Source organism: Rhopalosiphum padi, chromosome 1 (assembly GCF_020882245.1).
Source record: "Rhopalosiphum padi isolate XX-2018 chromosome 1, ASM2088224v1, whole genome shotgun sequence".
Classification (NCBI taxonomy): Eukaryota; Metazoa; Arthropoda; class Insecta; order Hemiptera; family Aphididae; genus Rhopalosiphum; species Rhopalosiphum padi.
The window spans coordinates 26,533,087-26,555,533 of NC_083597.1; the positions used below are offsets into that span (position 1 = coordinate 26,533,087).

The window sequence follows — 22,447 nt, forward strand, 5'->3', positions numbered from 1 at the left end:
TTTTAGTAATATATGAAAAATACATTGGTTAATTATATAATTAGGTAGTATGTACTTGAGTACCTACTTCATATTAATGCGCGGTGGGTTATTAAATCTAAAATTATATAGGTATTTTATTTTTAGTATGACACTTGTAGTAAATGACTTGCGCGTTTTCAATAGACTCAATGAAGTACGAATATCGGAATATTCAATATTATATGTACATATACAATCATTCAAAATTGAATAATATACATACAAAAAAATGGGTCAACTATATTTTTAAAGTAAAAACATATGAAAAATAATTGTTTCACGATTGAAAAAAGTTTAAGAACGCATTCTATTCCTATAATTTTCATAATTATAACGTTTAAAAAGTTTAAATTATTGTTAAAAAAGGTGCACCTTATATATGTATACTACGGAAAATGAATGCGGCAAAAACAGTGTATTCTTTTTATTATCAAGTATTGTTTTGTTTGACATGCAAAATAGCGATTTAGAAAAAAAAATATGCAAAAAAAAATAAATAACACACTGTACCTTGCTGCTCATGGAAAGGTACGAAAGCATAAATGGAAACTTAATAGCTCGAACTGTAGAAGGGATTGAACCCAAACAGATTGGTTTTGACATGCAAAACAAACGCTCGCCCGTCGCTTGGTGTTTTTCCTTATTGCCGACGCCGTCATGGATAAGGTGAGTAATTAAAATATCACTATTTTTTTAGTTAATCTTAAATATATTATTTAAAATGGATTTTGTAATTATTTGTTAGCTTAATTATTTAACTCTAATTTCTTATTTACAATTTAAAGTATACCTACATAAACATATATATATAGTGTATATGTTTTTGTGTTTTTTATAATGAGTACCATTATATATTTAGGGGTGGGGATAATCACTATTTTAATTACTCGTTTTTTTTTTATATATCTATAGATATTTGATCTAAATATTTTTATATTTGTTTAAGTCTAATATGTGATGATAATCCAAATTTGTTTCAAAACCATATATATATCATAATAATTAATTATTTAATTGTCTGCATATTTTGGATTATTATAATTTGGTTGCGGTTTTTTATTTTTAATATGGTAAGAAAGGAACATATATCGATATAACCATCCTTTACTCATACAAATACATATTTGAGTATAATGTATACATTAATCATTTGTAAATTGTATTTATTATGTATAAATACATTATATTATATCTTATATGGAAAGTATTAAAATAAATTTGTTATATGTTAAAATGAAACATAGGTACTAGCTATGAATATAAAAAAGTAGGGAAAAAACGATAACTACCTAAATCGTAAAAATGGGAAATCATATTATATTATTACTATAAATAGTTATACCTACAGTGATAATTTTTAAAATAAATGTACACATAAGTAAATTATACATTTATAGAGTAAACGACTTTTAAATATTTTAAGAAAACATATTTAGATACCTACTTACGTTGTCGTGGATGTGAGTTTTTTTTTTAGATTCACTTGGTCAGTGGAAGTTGAGTATAAATTAAAAACTAAGAATGAAGGTGAATAGTTCATAATTAAATAAATTATAAACGTTTTAATACCTAATATATTAAATTAAATTAGGTATGTAAAATATCAGTACATAAATAATTATATAATCAATGGTATAACTGCATGATTGTGTTCATCCAAATATAGTTTTAATTGATAGGTATTAGATTAAATATAAGGATTTAATAGTACCTTATATATTTGTAGGACTTATTACTTTGATAACTTATTAGTTATTACATAGTGTGTTTGTGTTACTCGTTTATGATATCATCACCAAGGAAGTACCTACTCATTACTCAAATGTTGAAATGTCTTAAGTTTATAATGTCATTATTATGGTTAGGCTGAAGCATAGACATATTAGTTTTAAATCTGTATAGTTCTATTACTTCTATAGGTAGAAGAAATTTATTTTTACAAATATCAAATAACAAATGCTAATATACAAATACCAATATAACAGCAAACAGCATCAGTGATCTAAGGGTGCCTGTATTGTATTTAGTGTACTTGTATTGTAGTTGTTAGTTGTACTACAGAATATGTAGTCGTTCATATTATAAAATTATTTGATTGTTTAATGATAATAATATAATATGTAATTATATTTATTGATATAATTTTGATTCTGGAATTTTTTACCTGATAGTTCTTGTAGGAACTATATTTGTTAATTAATAAAACGTTTTTAGAAGCATAGTGCCTTTTGTTTTTAAAGCGTTATGGTAGATATCAAAATGTCATAAGTATTACAATAATAATAATAATAATAATAATAATGCAAACAATATTAAATTAATTTTATAATAAAAGATGTTAAACGTAATGGAAACGAAAATAATTGTGTTGTTATTGTTAAATGTTATTATGTTAATACAATAGCAGATAGACATCATTGTTTATTTTGCTGTCACGAATATTAAAATGCATGTATATAATATATTATTATTTTGTATGATGTTTACTCAGACTTGCAGTCTACTTAATAAACGACGTATTTGATTTCATTTGTATTTAATATGTTGTTGAAATTTGAACAGTTTTAGTAACTGCATTAACGTATAATGTCGTATATATACCTACTAATGAGTAATGGTGTTAGAAAAAAAAATTGTTTCTGCATGGCTGCATGTCTTCACGACTAATAAACTGTACCTGCTAGTTGCTACTATATTTGTTTATTAACAGGATTAAGATTTTTTAACACTAAAGAGTACTGAAGTATATAAAAAATAGCAAAATACATAATATATATATATATTTAGATATAATATAATATCCATAAAAAGTAGGTATCACGGTATACGTCATTGAATACGCATTAAATCATTACCTTGTTAATACGTATTTTTGTGAACATTGAACTATACATCGTGTTGTTTAAAATTATTTATTTATTTCGTAATTCTTCTATGTTTTTATAAATACCATGTATAAAACATCGTGTTTTGCCAAAAGACGCACGAACGCAACACTGATCGATATGGTTAACATCACCATATATGACTATATATGATGTTATATGTATGAGCATGACTATATATTCGTATCTATTATATGTTTGTATATATTTAGTATAAAACTTGCATATTTATTGAATAGAAATATATTGGACATGGTTTATAAGATGTTTATTTTATTTAATAACACTGAGTACATACATATTATTGAATTTAAAAAGAAGGAGAAATTGTTGAAAAAATGTATTGAAAAAACGATATATAATTAATTCACAATTAAATAATTTTACATAATATCTGTCATTTTTGTAACAATTAAAAAGTAATTTTACATGCACTTTAATTTGAGCACTTCCAGCTAGCTAGATACAAAATGGTCAACAATTTAAACATTTTTCACAATGTTATTATGGTAGATATGAATATCAATTACTCACTTCAGGTCTCATGTATTTCATGTGCATACCTACGTATATTATTATTTTAATTGAATTTTAAATATATTTTTATTTTTAAATCATATATAGTTATATGAATATTGTGTACCTATGTAATTCATAAAAGAGGAAAAATTAATTTCGTAATGTTTAAAAAAAGTTCTGTAGTCCTTTTTAAACATTTATTTAAATGATAAAACATCTACGATTATAACACAAATAACAAATGTCATTTTTTTGTATACTATTTTTTATATTATGTTTGTTTTTTACGTCGCCGGCCATCTTTAACTCATTGTCATTAATTATTTGGCTTAAAATATAATAGTAATAGTCATTTTATAAAACGAATTAAATTCATTTGAACTCAAAAAAATACTTTCAAAATGTTTATTTTAATTTATAATTTAGTTATGTTAAAATATAATATGGGTTTTATATCCAACCTATATTATGAGACATCATAAATATTATGTAATTTTATGCTGTATGAAATGTGTCTATAATGAGTAATGAGTAATGACTATATATTGACTATAACGAAGTAATAATGAGTACAAAAAAATAAAATTAAAACACAAATTTCTACACATTAGTTTTGTTCGATATCCAATAATCAATACCTATACAAATTACAAATATAATAATAATTCATTTAAAGAACCTATTGTTTATAAAAATAAATTTACATATTTTTGTTATTTGAGGCCTTGAGAGTTGGGTTAGATTTCGAATACAAATAAAACTTTAATATAAAAAATAGAACATCAGAAATCCAATATCAAAGGAAATTTTACGTAATATGATTACAAATATGTGTTTAGACTTTAGATACCTATGGTATTGTATAAACTATAATCTATAAGTTTTAGGTAGCTATACATTAAATTGATTTAATTAAAAGCGATTACTAAATTACCTGATTACCTAAATTATAATAAAAGTAAGTGTTTATTTATTTGTTTAGAAAAGCATAAGATAATATTTTTATACAAATTTTGATATTTTTATGTGAAGTTTTATTTTTATTAACCGTTATTGACCTCAGTGAAAATACTTTAGTAATAATAATTTTAAAACTAATGACTGTATAGGCCGCAGATTTTTATACAATATAGAAAGTCAAAATATGTATAAATATTTATGTTCTTATTTTTGTCAAAAAAAGTATTAAAAAACATGATATATTTAATAAAAAAATTGGTATTTTACATTCATTTTAATTATTTATCAATGACCATATATTATAAAAATACCTGATGTAGATATAGCCATATTATAGGTTTGTTATAAACATTTTTTTGAAATTGCAATTAATAATTATTCATCCAATAATCTTCATTGTTGTCTTTTTGGTAACAATTGGATACAATACAACATTCATTTGGAGATTTTTAAGTTTAAATGTACGCCGATTAAGTCTCAAAATCGACTTGTAGTGGCTGAAGAAGCGTTCAAAGTCGATTAAGGATAATGGAGCATATTTCATACTCGATATATCAGACGGTGTTAATACAAAATCCATTGACGTATTTTCATTTTTATTCAAAAATATATCTTTAATAGTTTTTATTTTTCTGTAAACCAACGTTTTTAACGACTGTCGACTATATAGCTTAATTTATTTTTTTTTATAACTCCGGATTCTTCCTAAACTTCACTTAATTTTCTTACTGCATTTTTCACTTCCGCAAGACTTTAAATTAGTGTTAAATTTTATGTTTCTAATTTTTTTATTACTTAAACAAATTTGCGGAAATATATTATGTTAAATGATTGTACAATATATCAATAGTTTTTAATACAAATAAAAACTGTATAGGTATAATAATACAAAATAGTTAACATTGTAAAATGTATTAAAATATGTATTACATCAAAATTAGGAAATTTGTAATTAAAAAAACTATTATTTTTGTGGTTGGCACATTTTTATATTGTCCAGTTTTTTTTTTTTTTTTATCAAATATTCACACTGCATATAGTTCACAATACATAATTAAATATATACTTAATAATTCTTAATCTTTATTTTGCTTCCAAATAAAACTGTAGATATGTATATGTTACCGGAAATGTTGACATTTAGGAAATGATGACAATTCCTAGTAAATGTTGACAATTCCTAAAATCGGAAGGAAATGATATCATCACCTAGTATATGTTATCATTTCCTAACGATAGTAGGCAAAGATGCCAGATTTTTTAAATTTAATCTGACTTATTTAAATATTACTTTTATCAAACATAATTATTAATTAATCTAGTATCACCTTAATAAATAATCAATAAATAAACAAGAATTTTTTTAACATTTTAATTTATGTAATTTAAACTTTTTAAAAATTTTTTATGATTTGCAACGTAGTTACTCATTTTTATTTTCACATAGCAAACTTCCATGACATTTAGAATTACAAATTCTAGATGCCGATCTGCAAGCACACCTGTTCGTCTTGCATATTGTCTTACATTGACATCGGGTATATCCTTGTGCCCCTGAAATACTATTTACAGTAGCTGCCTCCCGAAGTGATAATGGTTTTTCTGTTTGACCTGCCGATTTTAAAACAGTACTTAGATCCAATAAATTTGCTTTGCAAGGATTTATTTCTGATCTTGTGTACATATGTTTTAGAAGTCCACTTTCAGTGCCTACAATTTAAAAAAAATAATAATAAATTTTTATAACGCATGAGTTTGTATACGAAGATGATTAAAACGTTAATAAGAATATTAGTGTACTTCTTACATAGCTTGTATAAATCGTCCTTAACTTCTGTTACAACAGCTAATACATTTCTTGGTGATCCACGAGCACGATCTACATCTGGAATATTCAGACGTACTGTAGTTCCAACACACATTTGTATCGAAACAATATTTATTAATTTGTACAGTAAAATATACATTTTTAATATCATTTTATAAAAAAAATAAATTAATAAATGTCATTTTATGCATTTTTTTTATATATATTTTTAGATCATCGAATTTCGGGCCCTAATGATAACATTGCCTAATAAACTACGGAAATGATGACAATTCCTAGGCGGTGATAACATTGCCTTCCGCTTTTAGGAATTGTCAACATTTACTAGGAATTGTCGTCATTTCCTAAATTGTCAACATTTCCGGTAACATATATAAAAACATTTTTAAAATAATTTGTGTAAAGTACTTGCAATGAATTAGGTTTAATATTTATGCCAAATTTATTTGTAAAAAATTTCAAACGAGCAATTCTTGTTGCTGTCTATGAAATGTTTCCTTTATGCCTTTATGTATGTAAACTCTAAAGTAATAGGTTGTAGATTCCATTTATCACAATCATGGTATCGCAAAATACAAAATTTGAAACTCCGAACTTGTTAGTTGTTCCTACAGATTATAAATCTAAAACAGAAATTGGAAAATGGTTTCGCAATAAACATTATTTAAGTTTTTCAAATTAAGTTGAATTTGCGAATTTTTTATAGATGACTTTTTGTTAAATATCTCAGAAAAAACGCTGTTCAAAAATTTAGTCACCATTTGGTAGATAATTATATTTTTAACAAGGCATTTTCCGCCTTATATATGGGCTTCGGATAGGTAGATATGATTTCTAATCAAAGGACTATAGTCTACAAATGCATGCGAGTCCTACTACTTAAAGTTCAATAAATTACTTTAGTTACACATCCAAATAGATGTCTTTATTGATGTTTTAACACAGTTAAAAATAAATACTTATATTTTAATGCAGAATACTGATACAAGACCTACAACTACGCGATACCAGAAAAAATGAACGAAATCGAAAAATATATTAATTTATATCACCAGATATTAATTACCAGATTACAGTTTTTGAATTCAGTTTTTTATAATTACTACAAAAAATTATTAAAATAATAGATAGTAGTAATTTGGCAAGTTTAAAAAACGATTTAAAAAAATATTATTTAATTTATTAGATAATATATATATATTATATATATATTTAATATTAACATAATTATTATATATATACATAAAAACTCGTTTTTTAACCACACTATATAATAATGATTAAAATTATTGTCAGTCCTAAGCCTGTAAAGTGTGATAGAGTGTTTTTAAAATGTTTAACCTCTTCATGCATGACTTTTTTATTGAAACTTTACCTACTTTTAACCCGAGTCCGAGTGTACAGTTCGATCTTTACCTAATTTTTACTCCAGTGCAGTTCGACCATTACTTTTTTTTTTAACCCAAGTGCAATAATTGAACTAAAATGAGTGCAATTTGACATTACCCCCAAGGATAATCCCTTTTGTTTCTTAAAATTTAATAGTTGTAACATAAAATATACAAAACTTTCTTAAGTAAAAGAGAGTTTTAAATATTTAATTTATAATAACTATTATTTATGTATTTATTTAATTGCCATGGGCCATGAAAAATTATATTATCTGGGAAGTAAATATACAAAACATTTTTACACAATACAAAGATATACTTATTAAAAACTTGGAAAATCATCAAGATTATAATTTAAAAAATGATAATAATAAATTCATAAATAATAAAATATAATACATATATTATTACGTTTTTGTACAATGTATGTTATATTTATGTACTTAATGTAAAGATTAATAAGAAATCACTGTATATAGCCATACAGCTAGGTATGATCGAAAATCGTGTGTTTTAGGTTATATATAAATGTATAAAGTACGAAATATAGTATGAATTACTTATACTAATAATAGTCAATAAAGTAATTAATTTTGAATATTATTAATATATATATACCTAATACCTTTTAATATAATTTAATACCTATATAATATTGATAGTTGATGGTAGATATATCTATTTACCTGTAAAAAACATAAATTATCAAGTATACCTATGATACATTATATTATAGGTTACCTGAAATCATATAATGGGCCTAAAAAAATATTTGCTATAATAGATGTGACATGAAATATAATTTAATAGTTTATATTAATAATAATAAGTGTTTAAACAAATATTGTAACAATATTAATAATTAATTATATTATTCATTAATAGTTTATACAGTTGGTTTGATTTTAGATTCTTAGTTGAGTGATGAATTTATTGATTTTACAATGATGTGAATTTTTGTTTGTGTATGTGTTTATATAAATGTGTTTTATTTGTTTAAAAACTTTAAAAATTAGAGTTAAGATTTTTTATAAGCTTTTCGAGTTAAAAAACAAAAATAACACCTAGTTATTTGTTGTAATTCAAAAATATTATTCACGGGGACTTGAAACTTTTATATATGTTATGGACCTTATGAATATTATTTGATTTTGTAATAAATTGTCTAGCTTTTTACCGTCATAAACATTATGTCTTTATGAGAAAAAAAACAAAAAATATCCTACATTTTAAATGTCTATAAATAGCTTAAATTTAGTCTACATTTTTTTATTTTTTTATTAATTATATAAAATATAAAATTATAACTTAAGTAACAGTAGAAAGTTCTAAGTTTCTACGATTAATACTTTTTGAATTAAAACAAAATAAAAATTTGATTTTGCTTAAAAAATTTCTTTTTTTTCGGTTTCTCTGATTAGGAAGTACTTAAAATATTTTACTTTAACTTATCTCATATAATGCTTTTAACAAAATTTAAATTAATCTACTATAATACTTTTAATTAAATAATTAATTTTAATAGTACCTAGTATAAATAACATATTATCATAAAAATTAAAAAATATGTATTTGCTACTTGGTGATATAGTTTGATCAGAGCTGACCTTAGGGAGGGCCAGAGAAACTGTTGCCACTGGCTTCGCGCATTTGTATGGGTCTTATAAAAAATATATTCTGAGGCATTTTCTTAAACAATTTGCTCCAAGCCTTAAAGCCAATTCTGAGTTTGATAGACAAATTCCACTCAGATTCATTTTTCGTAAACAATAATGTATCATTGAATTTAAATTTAACACATCAATTACTACAGTCACTCATTGAAATTCTCCTATACAGTATAAATTAGCATTTTAGCATTTATACTAAGCTTAGTGTAATTTCCAAAATATTTTGGCTCTTTTTTTGTTGTTAATTTTAAATATTTGAAATGTTTATTAGCCGCATGTCAAAAATACAATTTTTTTCAATGCATTTAAAGTTAGCGTTTAGTGTTTACAAGATTCATCAATATTGTGTTAATTGGCAATTTATTTTGTAGTTAAAATTTCATAAAATTATAAATGTTAACGCCTAAGTTTTAAACAAACAACTAAGGAATTCCAACATTTGCCTTATAATATTTGTTAATAATAAAATATAATATATTTAATAGCCTAATGTTTGTGTAGTGTATTACAATACATTATATGATTCATAATTTATGAAATATACTTATCATAATATGTACCGATATAGGTATGGTGTTACCTACTCACCTACGGTCCTACCATATAACCTATATATATAATTTAATTAAGGTAGTCGTATCTGGTATCTATATAACATTCAATGTCTAGGTAATTTGGTCATTGATTATAATGTGCCTATACTAATACTGGTACTGTGTACTAAGTTTCCTATAATTTTTAATTTTTAAGAACACCGATTTAGTATTTACTTACCTTTATAAAAGATTTTTTTTATGTATTGATAGTTAAGTATAGTAAGTTGGTAATTTAATCATCAGTTCATGGCCACGCATGTGTCAAAATAACGCACAATTATTTTTAACATATTAGGTACGCGAAAATTATTTTACTCCATAAAATTGTTATGCAAATTGTTCATTTTATAGTTATAGAACATTCTACATTTACATATACATTATAATGTGTATAGGATTGTATGTAGTTACTTATAAAAATTATTCTATGTACATTTCAAGTACTACAATTTAGTGCAATACACTATACACCTATAACTTTTGTTATACTTATAAATTGCAACTTTTTAGTAATAATACATGTGATTATTTTTAACATAAATATTAAACGTGCAACCTATAATAATGAAATACATAAGTTGTTTTTTTATTTAGACAATGAACAAAAATATTAAAATGCACGAATGTATAATGAATTTTTAAATCACGAAACTTACTTGCGAATTATAATATTGCCACTGTACGAAAAACACGCGAGTTTACATGGGAACGTATTTTATTACTTTCTCGTGCACTAAATATTTTGTATATCACGTCATTTTATAGTTTTATACCTATAATACTGTACCGGTAGTGCAATTAAGGCTTGGTTATGGAGATGGAGGTGATATTAGAATATATATTTTCAAATTACGTGGGTCAAAAAATGTTTTGATCCGCTTGTATTAAGACTTAGCTGAGCTCCAGAAATTATTTATTGTTCAATAGTTATCCTTATTTAAAGCTTCTTCTTATAATATAAAAACTTTTTCCATGATTATTTAATTAATTTCTACTGACAGTAGTTCAACTAAGCTTAAGCTTTACACATATTATTACTTATTTAGCATTTATGAGTTAACTTTTTTAATATGTTAAAAATTATTATATATTATAATTTATAATATTATAGGTAGTAGGTACCTAATACCTATACTCGTATCGTATATTATACATTAGTATGTTACTAATTTATAATTGGAGTCCCTCTACCTGTATAAAATGTAATGTCAACACATAATTATTAATATATTTACTTTTAGAGTTTTTAGTTATATCTATCATAATATTCTTGCATATTACATTACGTTGATATTTAAACGTATAATGTTATACCTAATATCCTTATTTAAAATATAATTAAATATACGGCTATATTGCTTATATTTAATAAAAGTTACACTTGGCGTACTTATATAGTTTTAGCACTAAATTCAAATTCAAAAATTTTCACCTACCTACATTTATAATAAAAAAAAACCTAAATTAAACAAGACTACAAGAGAAGTACTATATTATATTAATTATTAATGATTACATTAAAGAAAATTGGTGTGTAACGCACAGTAGGTATACCTCATAATGAATGTGTATAGGTATTGCATGCTGCAGAAATTATACAAAAATAAGCTTTATCTCAGAAAAATTATGGGCTTCTAAATCAACGACAATGAACTATAGTACCTATTATATTTTTTTAATTAGGTTTATTCATAATTTTTGTATATTAATATAATAATATGTCTATAGTTTTGTTATTTTTTTTATCTTTTCGAGAACAATGATATATATTATATTTTATAAGATAATAAATTATTTTTAATTTCAATTTTTCGTATTTTGTGTGAATAATGAATATTGCTAATACCTATAGTGATGTATACTGTTTTAACATTTATTTGTTTTTATTACCTATGTATAAAGTTTTTATCTGTACGATAACTTTATAGGTACCTATGTCTATATTATTTGATTTATACATTATATTAAATAAACTATTACGCAACATAGGTAATATTTACTTATGATTCACGGATAAAAAATGCCACATGTTGTAAACTGTCATTCTTATACTTTAAATAATGATAATATTACTTTTATAAATCTATATATCTATAGTCTATAAGTCTATAACACACAAAACTTCAAATATAAATATTATATTAGGTATATACACACGTACCTACATATGATACAATATAAATATACATTTATTTGAAAATTTAAAACCTGAAATATTATTTGAACAGGATGATTGATAAAAGCAGATATTTAATTAAATTATGACTTGTTTTTAACTGACGTCCATTTGAATAAATATTTCCGCTGAAATCAATTCTATCGATCCACGTAGATGCTACGTGTAGGTAACTGTTGCATAGGAATATTCAAATAAGTATAAAATGAAAAGTTTAGCTGCACTGTAGACTGTTATAGTATTCTCTATATAGTAGTCCCTATTTAGACCAATAATTACGACTTATTAGTATAATAATGCATGGAAATGAAATAATATGGGTTTTTAATGTGTAAATTGATAGCTCCATTTATGTTTTTTTTTTTTTTAATAAGAGTGTAAACATTGAACCAAGCTAATTTTTTTTCATGGCTAAACTCTTTTTCTTTATGATATTAAATAGGTATTATATGAATTTAATATATATAAGTAGGAGTGGAAGGATTATTTATTTAATATTTTAATGAATTAAAAGAATTGGAAAGTTGTTAATAGCTTTTGTCATGATATCAATAATTTATTAATATACATCTATATAAATAATAAATAGTTATACATTAGTTCTATTAAGTGCATATTATATTTTACATTTATATGCATTATTATTTCATGTAATATTTTAACTTTCATGCATTGGTTTGTTGTAATTTTTAAAGCAGGTCAATAATACGCAGAAAAAATATGCAAAATATACCTTGCCACCTTTGGAATATTTAGGCAGGAGTTTCTGGGGCCTTATAGGTACATCCTAATTGGAGGCAGGGTTATTATACTTTTATCATAAGATTTGAAAAATAAACATTGATTTTTTTTTATTATCAAATGAAGGCTTAAAAGATTCATTTATAACATTATAAGCACAGTCAAATCCCTATTTAACAAACTTGATGATTTTTTGAAAAAAACCAATCTAGTGTTGTTAGCTTTAAATGTCTTTGTATATTAAGAGGATTAATTCATATTATATTATAAAATTTAAATTTACAAATCTAGTCTATATTCTTATGTCGACTTTTTTACAATATTTCAATATTTTTAAGCGAGATATGGGTATTTTTAATTGTAACATTTTACATAGCACTACATAGTAGTCATAGCTCTCGAGGGTCAAAACTAAAAAGCTGATGTTTTCTTAATAATTTAATTTCTATGTTTAAGTGAACAGTGGGCCTAGATATACTTGTTAAATATGATATATAGTTATATTATTACTTTTAATATTATGGCCGGTAGGTCGATATAATTTTTTTCGAAAATATTGCATTTATTAAGTTTAATGGTATTAGTTATTACTTATTGTTATTTAATTATTATAATAATATATTTATACTATACTATAAAGTATATGTTTCTATAACTCAAAATTTAATAAAAATACCTCTATAAATAGTTACTATAATAAACATAAAAGTATCTACAGTAATTTGTTTTTAGACTACGACAAAAAACAAAAAATGTTTGAAGAGAAATAATATTTATTTATAATAGTTTCATGTTTCCCTGATTATTCGTTTTTGAATTATAACAAAATAAAGAAATCTAGTCAAACACTGGTTTGGCGTAAAAATTCCGTTTTTCCTTAATTTGTTGTTTGTTTTCTTGATTTAAAAAAAAAATAATGAGAATTTTTAGTTTTGACCTATTTAAAATAGAAACTAGATTCAATTTATTATCTGAAACTACCTTCTAAGTTGAAAATGAAGCATTTTATCGACCATTACCTAATTGTGTACACACAAAAAAATACACATAATTGTAAAATCATTATTCATTGTTTCACTCGGAATCTAAAAAGAAAATAATTTTTATAATTGCTATAAGTAATGTAATTCTTTTTCAAAAATATTGTTTTTAATGTCATTAAAATATCCAAAAAAATATCTGTAAAGATAATAATTACAATGTTTTTGAAAAAGAATCGAACATCGTAAACTCTACAGTGTAGAGCAGGGGTAGCCAAACTTTTTTTGGTCACGATCTACTAAAAATATATTACATCTTTGAGGATCGACTTACATAGAACATTTTTCGATAAACTTATCGATAATTTGTTCCTTACAACCACGATTAATTTTCGTGTACGTGGCCTTTTGAAATTGTCCGCGATCGACCGTTTGGCCGCCCCCGGTGTAGAGTGTAGACGAATCCCAGATAGAAAGATTAGGTATAACATAATAACATCATTATAATGTTACTTGATGACTGAATCTTATCGTACAAAATTAAATATACTTTTTTATAAGAAATAAAAATTACAAATATAATTTAACGTAATAAGTATATCATTATGTATACCTTACATAAAACACTAGCTAGTAAGCTACTTAGCTAACCTATACCATTTACCATTTACCTATGTGTTATAGATTAATTTTTAACAAAAAACAATTTGTTACAGTAAGTAACAATTTTCATTTACTATGTGGTTGTGTTCTCACTATTGAAAATTACTGAGTATGTCACAAGTTCTAAAATCGCTTCCGTTTTTGTCTTCCGGAACGATCATTGTCATACAGCGTTCAGCCTTCAGCGCACAATAATATTTATGGTAGACAAATGCAGTTTTTTTTCTTTCTTTAATGGTTTCCGGCTGAGAGTGAGGGACGAAGATACGATTTTCGTATATATAATATAGTTATATAATGACAGTTGATTTAAAGTTGAACGGGAGGTGATGACTTAACGAGTTGAACTTAGAAATAGGTTATTACTAATAGCGGTATATGACCTAACCGGAAGCTGCTAAAAATATCGGTTATTTTTTTCGTATAGAATATTTTCCAATTTTTTTATTATACTTAAATTAATATTTCATATTTTTTATAATCATTTAATTTTATCGATTAGTATTGATATAATTTTGACAGTTTTTAACTTCACCAGACTCTTTCTAATATTTTTGTTAAGTTTTTATACTTACAACTATATAACCATACATTGAAGAGTGATGACTGATCAAATAGGTATATAGTGAGGGCGTATACTGTGTTTATTTTTAGGGCGAGGACTCGATTTTTCTAGACCGTTTGAAATGTTTGAATAATGATTGTCAGAATTAAAAACTTTTTTAAAATATTTGAGCTAGGTATAGAAATTGAAAATTATTATACTTAATAAAATGTTTGATTTATATTAATTTCCATTATACTATAATTACTAAGATATAAATAAATAAATTATACTTTTCACACAGTTTAATATCACATACAATTTAGATTTAGAAAGAAAACGATCGGTTTGTTACGCCCTAAAATACACAATTGATATATAATCATAACTCATAAGTGCAAATAGCCAGAGAAGTTCCCTCTTAATATTTTCTAAAAATGACTTATGCTTAATAATAGGAACTAAATTTTAAATTGAGTGGACTACCGGCTAAGTCACACTACCCCTTTTTTCATTAATATATGACATAGGTTTTACAGTATAAACAATAATAAGTTTAGGAATTAAGTGTTTTGTCTTGTCATAGGTTTCAATATATATTAATAGAAATGACAAAAAATATTCATTGGAAAAAATAACTACCTTGTATGATTGTAGGGTAGGAAATTTTTTATACTTATGTTATGTTTATGTCTTATATGATACTATGATAAGTAAGGCATAGTCAGTATGAAAATTGCATATTTAAGGATCTTCATTTTGTAATGTTCAATACAAAAATAGTCAATATATAATTAGGCAAAATATTGACTAGGTCATACAATTTTTTTTATTATATAATTTAGGTTTATTGAATATTAATACATGAATTTGTAATAGTGCATTAATTAAGGTTTCACTAAATGTAGCAACATTTTGATTGAGATAAAAAAAAAATAATAATTAACTTATTAATTTATAGTTTTTCGACCTAAAATACCTAAACATAATTGATAATATTTCATATATTATATTATAACTATAATATTATTAGGTTTAACTTTTTTATAATTAAAAGAAGACTAATTTTTTTTTCAAGAATTCATTTTTTAAAATTACATAGATAAGGCTTCAAGTCTCAACTGAAATATTGCTTAGAACTTTAATTATCTCAAACTTTAAAGCATAGCTTGGTACTTGGTAATACAATAAATATATATTTATACATTTTTTTTTAATGATTTTAGGTGATCCCTGGTTTGTTTATTGGCAGTTTTAGAGACTCGAAAGATTTTGCTCAACTAGAAAGTAATCAAATAACTCATATAATTTCTATATTGGATGCACCAAAGAAAATTTATCAAGTCAGTATTTTTTAATTATAAAAATGCTAAACAAAGAATTATTTTAATTTTAATTTATTTCAGGATAAAAAATATTTATGTATTGAAGCTATTGATAGTCCCGAACAAAATCTTATACAATATTTTCAAATATGCAATGATTTTATACATAAAGCTCGTCTTAAAAATCAAAATGTCTTAGTTCATTGGTAGATAATGCTGGCATTTATATTTTTGTTTTAGTAAAATATTAGATCAAAATATGGCATATAATATTATGACATGTTTCAGTTTGGCTGGAATGTCTAGAAGTGTAACAATAGCTGCTGCTTATATCATGTCAGCCACTACTATTAAATTAAAACATGTTCTTCGACTTCTGAAAGCATGTCGATCAATTTCAAGTCCCAACGAAGGATTTAATAAACAACTCCAGTATTATGAGTGTAATTATTTATTAGAAGTGCGTGATCATCATAACAAGTACTTCTTGAGACAACTCAAAAGTTAATTATTCTTTTCATAATGTATTAAATTAATTTGTTTTAGGAAAGAACAAGATTAGCATCTATCAGCCATTCTAATAACCAACTTATATCAGATGAAGAATATTGTAAAAGAATCATTGGAGAAGAACACAAAAAATAAAAAAATAATTAATTAAAAATTTATGAAAAATAAAACAATCAATACAATTTTAGAATTAATACTCAATAACACTAAAAATAAATAAATAATAAAATTTTATAAAATAAAATGGAAGACCAAACATAGAAATTTCTTATAAAGGAAAAATTATAAGTTGTATAACATTACATGTTTTAACATTAATTAGATAGATTAATAATTTAATAAAATGAATACTTATTCGTTAGACTTTATTATTCTTCGAACACCTCGTCCTGGAGCTTTGGGCTTACTGAATTTTGGTTTATCAGATTCTTTTTCTGGGTATAGTTCATCTAATAGATATTTCTCATTGATGACATCATCATTATCTATTTCCAACTATAAATAAAAGTAATTTTTCACAATTAATTAATTCCATTTAATATAAAAATATAGATATTTACTTTTTTATGAATTTTTAATTTATATAAGTTTTCTAATTCTTCGATAAATGGTGATTTGCAACTGGAGTACAACATTCTCACTTTTATAGGACACGAGTATCCTGGCATTGAGTAAATGAAAACTAAAAATGAAAGATGTAATTATAGTAAAATATTTATAAGATTTTTTCAATGTATTTAATATATTTTATTTTATTAATATTTTAATTATTTACACAATATGTATAGTAGATACTTATCAAAATATTTAGTTTGTTTAGTTATTATAAAAATACAAATTTATAAATTAATTTATTTTGACTTTTAAAACTTTGCTCACTAGCATATTAAATATTTAAGTATGATGTATAAATATTTTTATTCCTGTATTAAATTGGTATACTTATAAAATAAAGAAATTCTTATGTATATGTATATACATTTTAGATTCTGAACAGAGTAATGAATGTATTGATTTTACAATGATGTGTTTTTTTTTATTTTTGTATCTGTCATCACGTTTTGGAGTAGTAATAGTGCTTTGATTTTTGACTTCAGCTCTTTTTTGAAAAGGAAATTGAATCTAGTTGGTACTATGGGAGGGGGGGGGGGTCAAAAGTAAAAAATTTCCAGTTGTTTTCAAAAGCGTCAGGAAAAACATTAAAAAAGTAACGAAAAAACGGGAATTTTTATGCATAACTACTTTTTGACAAAATCGATTTTTCGATTTTGCTGTAACTCAAAAACTGACCATTTTAAATACTTGAAATTTTCACCAAATGTTTATATTAGTGTTATCTATTTACGATTAAATTTTCAAAATATTTAGAATTTTTTTAAACTATTTATAAGCCATTGAAATTTTTGATTTTTCTTGAAATGCCGATATAAAAAAATTTTTAAAAGTTAATACAAGGTTTATTATTAGTTGTTCTTACTGAAGTAAAAAAAAAATCAAAAATCATTAGTCAAAATTTTTGTTTATAATCATTTAAAGTTAAAATATTTACAAAATATGTCAAAATTGCGAAAATTTGCAAGGAATTTTGAAGTTGAAAATTCATAAAATTTTTATGATTTATATCTAAGGTTAAAAAATCCATAACTTTTTCTTCAAATAACAGTAAAAAAAAACTTCAGCGTCAATATAGAAAAAATTTTATGAGCACATGAAATTTATTTTTTTTACGAAATTGAATAAAATAACGATACATTACAATTTAAATACAGGTAATAATATAATATATTCTACTAAATATCCTAGACTTACAAATCATTACCGTTCAGAATTGTTTTTCATATACAATGATACCTGTCATTGTATTCAAATTTAATACATCCATTATAGTGACCTACTCATCTCCATGTCTACTATACAGCAGAGCGATATCCACTTGCCCATCTTTTTTTTTAACTATATAATCTATACAATATTAATTTTTGATAAAAAGCTTTATGGTGTGATTATCTGACTTAAAGAATAAGCCATTAACCAAAGTTAATTTATTTATTATTAAAGACATCACTGGCATTCTAATGAAAGATTAGAAATAATTAAGCGAGTGAGAGTGTTAAAGTAATTATTTCCTATCAAGAGCTTGATAATTAGTGTCTTAGAGAAATTATTGAATTAAATTCTATTATAAAATTAATAAAGTAAATGTATAAATAAGCTGCTCAACTGATTAACCTATTTCCTCATTGGATAATTTAAATATAATATTCTTTATGATTGTTATAATTACTTTATAAATAATAAATTTACAGATAACTTTATCAGAGAATTGTAACTTTTAAGAATTCACATTCATTTTAAATAGGGCAATTAAGCATATTCATACCGATAGTAAAAAATATATTTTAGGCAAATGATGCTGTAACATCTCAGACAGTTTGGGATTGCTGATACAATATGGCATTAATTGATTATAGCTGTTTATGTATATAATAAAATAAAATAAGTTTTAAATGTAGTATTTACTTACAAACAGAATTTGTTTGGGTACCATTTCTCTTATGTTGGTACATATAAAGATGATATCTAGCATCATTTTTAGGAACTTGATCATTGAGAAGGTTCACAGATACGTTGTCTGAAGTAGCTAATTCAATACTCTCTTTTGTCATATCTAATACAAATGAAAACATTAAAAATAATTTCATAGAAAAAATTTTAATAATGAAAATGTTTGATTATACCAATGTAGAATTGTACATAGTTTATTTCACTACTATCCACAAATATGGAAAGTGCTGTTACAGCAGCAACAGACATAGGAAACTTGATACCAGACACTGCCTGTGATCGACTATCTACAGACACTGATGTACTATGTCCAACCTCTGCTTTTCTAAGTTCAGCGATTTCTTCTTCACGGATAGTTAAAGGTGCTGGTGCTTTTTGTGACAATCGACTTTGTTCTAATCCATCAAGAGTGACATCAACCTATAAAATAAACAAAAGCTTAAAAAACTTTAAAATTAAATTGTCTAATATATAATATATATGTAAATATTGTTTCACAACGATTTAATTTTTAAAACAAACAGAGGTATAGCAGTTCAATTAAAAAAAAAAAAACAAAAATCACAAATATTTAAATATAACCAATTGTCTAATAGTTCAATTCAAAAATTAGGGATATTATTTATTATATTATTCATGTATATTATAAACAATTCATTTTACCATGCTAGTCCCATGAAGTTCTTCTTTAATTTTAGCACTGCCAAATTCTTGTTTGAGAGTAGCTTTTGTAGATGCATATAACATCTTTTGTCGAATAGGCGCTACATCAGGACACCAACTTATAAGTAACCAATCATAATTTTTGGTGTCACTTTTTACATCAAATCTAAATATATATATAAATTGTTTAGTTTATATTACATCAGTATAACACAATATTTTTAGTATACCTATATAATACATAACACGGTACTTCTGGTAATATAAATTGTTTGACAACTTTTTCAAAATCATCTTTCCATGATTTGTGATGTTTTTCATGACCAGATAGAGAAAGTTCCTCTAAAATAAAATGATATTAATTAGTTTATAAAAAGACTGTTACAAGGTGCGGCATAATGGACTCCCATATTTCAAATAATCATTAACATGTAATCAAACTGATTAGATTTAAGTGGTTTATTTTGCTGGATTAAGTTATTAATAAGGTTTTTGGTCGTCACCATGCCGTGGTCCGGTGAACAACGTGGTTTTGTTATCGAGGCATTTTTTAAAAACGCCGAACGTATGACTGCGACGTAAAGAGCATTCCGCACTCGGTTTGGTTTAAATCTAAACGAAAGTGTCCCTGATCGGAAAACGATTTTGAATTGGGTACAAAATTTAAGAGCAACCTAGAACCATTGAAGAACTAAAGGAGGCTATCTGTCAAGAAATCTCTGGGATTCCACTTGATATGCTGGCGAGAGTGATTAGAAAACTTTCGAAAACAGCTTCTCCATATATGCGTCGCTTGTCAAAGCAATCATTTGGACGAAATAATTTTTAAAAAATACTCTAAAAAAAAAACCTTGTATAATATAGTTTTTAAAAATACATTTTTTTTTTATATCTTGTATTGTTTTTTTTTTAATTCACCTCAGAATTGTGGAAATCCATTACACTTCACTCTGTATATATACTATTTTATTTTTAATCAAATGTATTTTACCTATACATTATAACTTTTAGGTAAAGTCCATAATTAAATTATAAAACTCTAAAAATAGTGGTGAAATATTTGTAACAATGGACTTAAATAAGTTTATTTTTAAATTTCATGGATTAAATGTAAACAGAATTTATAAAGTTACATTATTGTGAAATAATTTGAAATTCAACTATATGTTTACATGTAATTATTTTATCTAGTAATACATCAGCAATATAATATAAACATGAATAGGTATGAATCCAATAATAATAATGATAAAAACTCTTTTATACTGTGGATTTTTTAAATATATTAATATAGAATATGAGTAATATACACAAAAAATAGAAATTGGACAAAAGCCAATATAAGAAACAATTTTTCAGAAATTGGATATGTTTAAAATAGTAATATTATCAAAAAAGTATGCCTAGATATATTTTATTATAACAAAACTTAATATTTGTCCTTCAATAAATGTTTATTTATTTAGAAACATACATTTTTATGTTTTATTTACAATCAAAAGTTTTGTAATATTTATTATATCATTTATTAATATTATAATCAAACATAAAAGCAAAAGAGCAATTATTAAAAAGGAAATTCAAGGAGAAATATTAAATAATGTTTAAATAACACTTCTTAACATAGCAATAACCTGATAAAATACTAAAATATTGTATTATTTCTTTAAGAATTGAAAATGATCAACTAACCGTCTACAATGGACACTTTAATGGCCCGAACACTCTTGTCTGATGTTGCTTTGCTAAAGAACTTTTTTAGTGTGTCATTTGCTGAAACAAGTAAAGAACATAATTTATTTTTTTTAAGTTAAGATATTATAATAATGTAATACATAATGAATTTTCTGATTCGATTAATAAATCTAAATTATTAAAATGCATTTTGTTCGGCTTTAAGTTATTAAAATAAATACTAAATCATTATTATTTAAATTGAATAGAATCAAAATTGATGATCAGGGACTTCACTTTTAGTTTACCTTTGATTCCTGTCTGGTGTGACATTTTTTCAATAACAAATCAGTAATCACACAAGTAAACGGTTTGAACAAATCTTGAAATTTTCAGTCCACCTTCGTCGATTGATAATGTTACGAATTATCTGTTATTTTTCAATTGTTAAATGATTATTAATTTCGTGAAGGTGGTTAAAAAATAAATTATTAAAAACTAAAGTAAAGTATTACTATTTATTATTTTATTTATTATACATTTATACTGTATTATTGTAATACAAATACTGTAAATGTGTAATCCGAAACGATGAAATCTCAATATACATTGTAGACTGTAGTCATTGTACAATAATAACAAACGAGTAACAACAATTAGGTATTATAATTATATATATTGAATGACGAGTGACGACGGTGATAAATTGATAAGAGAATTCATCCGTGGCACTATG

At 24.1% G+C, this 22,447-nt stretch overlaps 3 protein-coding genes across 5 annotated transcripts; 1 reads left to right on the plus strand and 2 right to left on the minus strand.

The window, feature by feature from the left end:
• Positions 1 to 533: 533 nt before the first annotated feature.
• On the plus strand, positions 534 to 17,053 carry LOC132921318 (dual specificity protein phosphatase 22-B). Of its 2 annotated transcripts, none has more exons than XM_060984289.1 (5): positions 534 to 687; positions 16,201 to 16,317; positions 16,381 to 16,505; positions 16,588 to 16,779; positions 16,846 to 17,053. In XM_060984289.1, the coding sequence occupies exons 1-5, from the start codon at positions 679 to 681 to the stop codon at positions 16,859 to 16,861; spliced, it is 459 nt and encodes a 152-aa protein (XP_060840272.1). In that variant the 5' UTR covers positions 534 to 678; the 3' UTR covers positions 16,862 to 17,053. The 2 variants fall into 2 exon arrangements, with proteins under 2 accessions (XP_060840272.1, XP_060840263.1); XM_060984280.1 differs by having other exon boundaries at positions 16,588 to 16,759.
• Positions 5,526 to 6,664, minus strand: LOC132918104 (uncharacterized). The gene is made up of 2 exons (XM_060979196.1): positions 6,193 to 6,664; positions 5,526 to 6,095 (listed from the first exon to the last, which is right to left on the minus strand). Exons 1-2 carry the CDS (start codon positions 6,362 to 6,364, stop codon positions 5,809 to 5,811), a joined length of 459 nt encoding a protein of 152 aa, XP_060835179.1. The 5' UTR covers positions 6,365 to 6,664; the 3' UTR covers positions 5,526 to 5,808.
• Positions 16,735 to 22,357, minus strand: LOC132921303 (twinfilin). Of its 2 annotated transcripts, XM_060984270.1 has the most exons (9): positions 22,227 to 22,357; positions 22,020 to 22,141; positions 21,730 to 21,810; positions 20,268 to 20,379; positions 20,038 to 20,203; positions 19,548 to 19,794; positions 19,334 to 19,477; positions 17,370 to 17,491; positions 16,735 to 17,304 (listed from the first exon to the last, which is right to left on the minus strand). In XM_060984270.1, the coding sequence occupies exons 2-9, from the start codon at positions 22,042 to 22,044 to the stop codon at positions 17,161 to 17,163; spliced, it is 1,041 nt and encodes a 346-aa protein (XP_060840253.1). In that variant the 5' UTR covers positions 22,045 to 22,141; positions 22,227 to 22,357; the 3' UTR covers positions 16,735 to 17,160. The 2 variants fall into 2 exon arrangements, with proteins under 2 accessions (XP_060840253.1, XP_060840247.1); XM_060984264.1 differs by having other exon boundaries at positions 22,020 to 22,351.
• Between the last annotated feature and the right edge of the window lie 90 nt (positions 22,358 to 22,447).

Coding starts and splice junctions, on each gene's coding strand:
- LOC132921318 (XM_060984280.1), top strand. Junction 16,506..16,587: donor CAAAATGTCTTAGTTCATTG/GTAGATAATGCT, acceptor GACATGTTTCAG/TTTGGCTGGAATGTCTAGAA. Junction 16,760..16,845: donor AGTGTAATTATTTATTAGAA/GTGCGTGATCAT, acceptor AATTTGTTTTAG/GAAAGAACAAGATTAGCATC.
- LOC132918104 (XM_060979196.1), bottom strand. CDS start 6,364: ATGATATTAAAAATGTATATTTTACTGTACAAATTAATAAATATTGTT. Junction 6,096..6,192: donor GGACGATTTATACAAGCTAT/GTAAGAAGTACA, acceptor TTTAAATTGTAG/GCACTGAAAGTGGACTTCTA.
- LOC132921303 (XM_060984270.1), bottom strand. CDS start 22,044: ATGTCACACCAGACAGGAATCAAAG. Junction 19,478..19,547: donor CTATGTACAATTCTACATTG/GTATAATCAAAC, acceptor CATTTGTATTAG/ATATGACAAAAGAGAGTATT. Junction 17,492..19,333: donor TACCCAAACAAATTCTGTTT/GTAAGTAAATAC, acceptor TTTCATTTTTAG/TTTTCATTTACTCAATGCCA.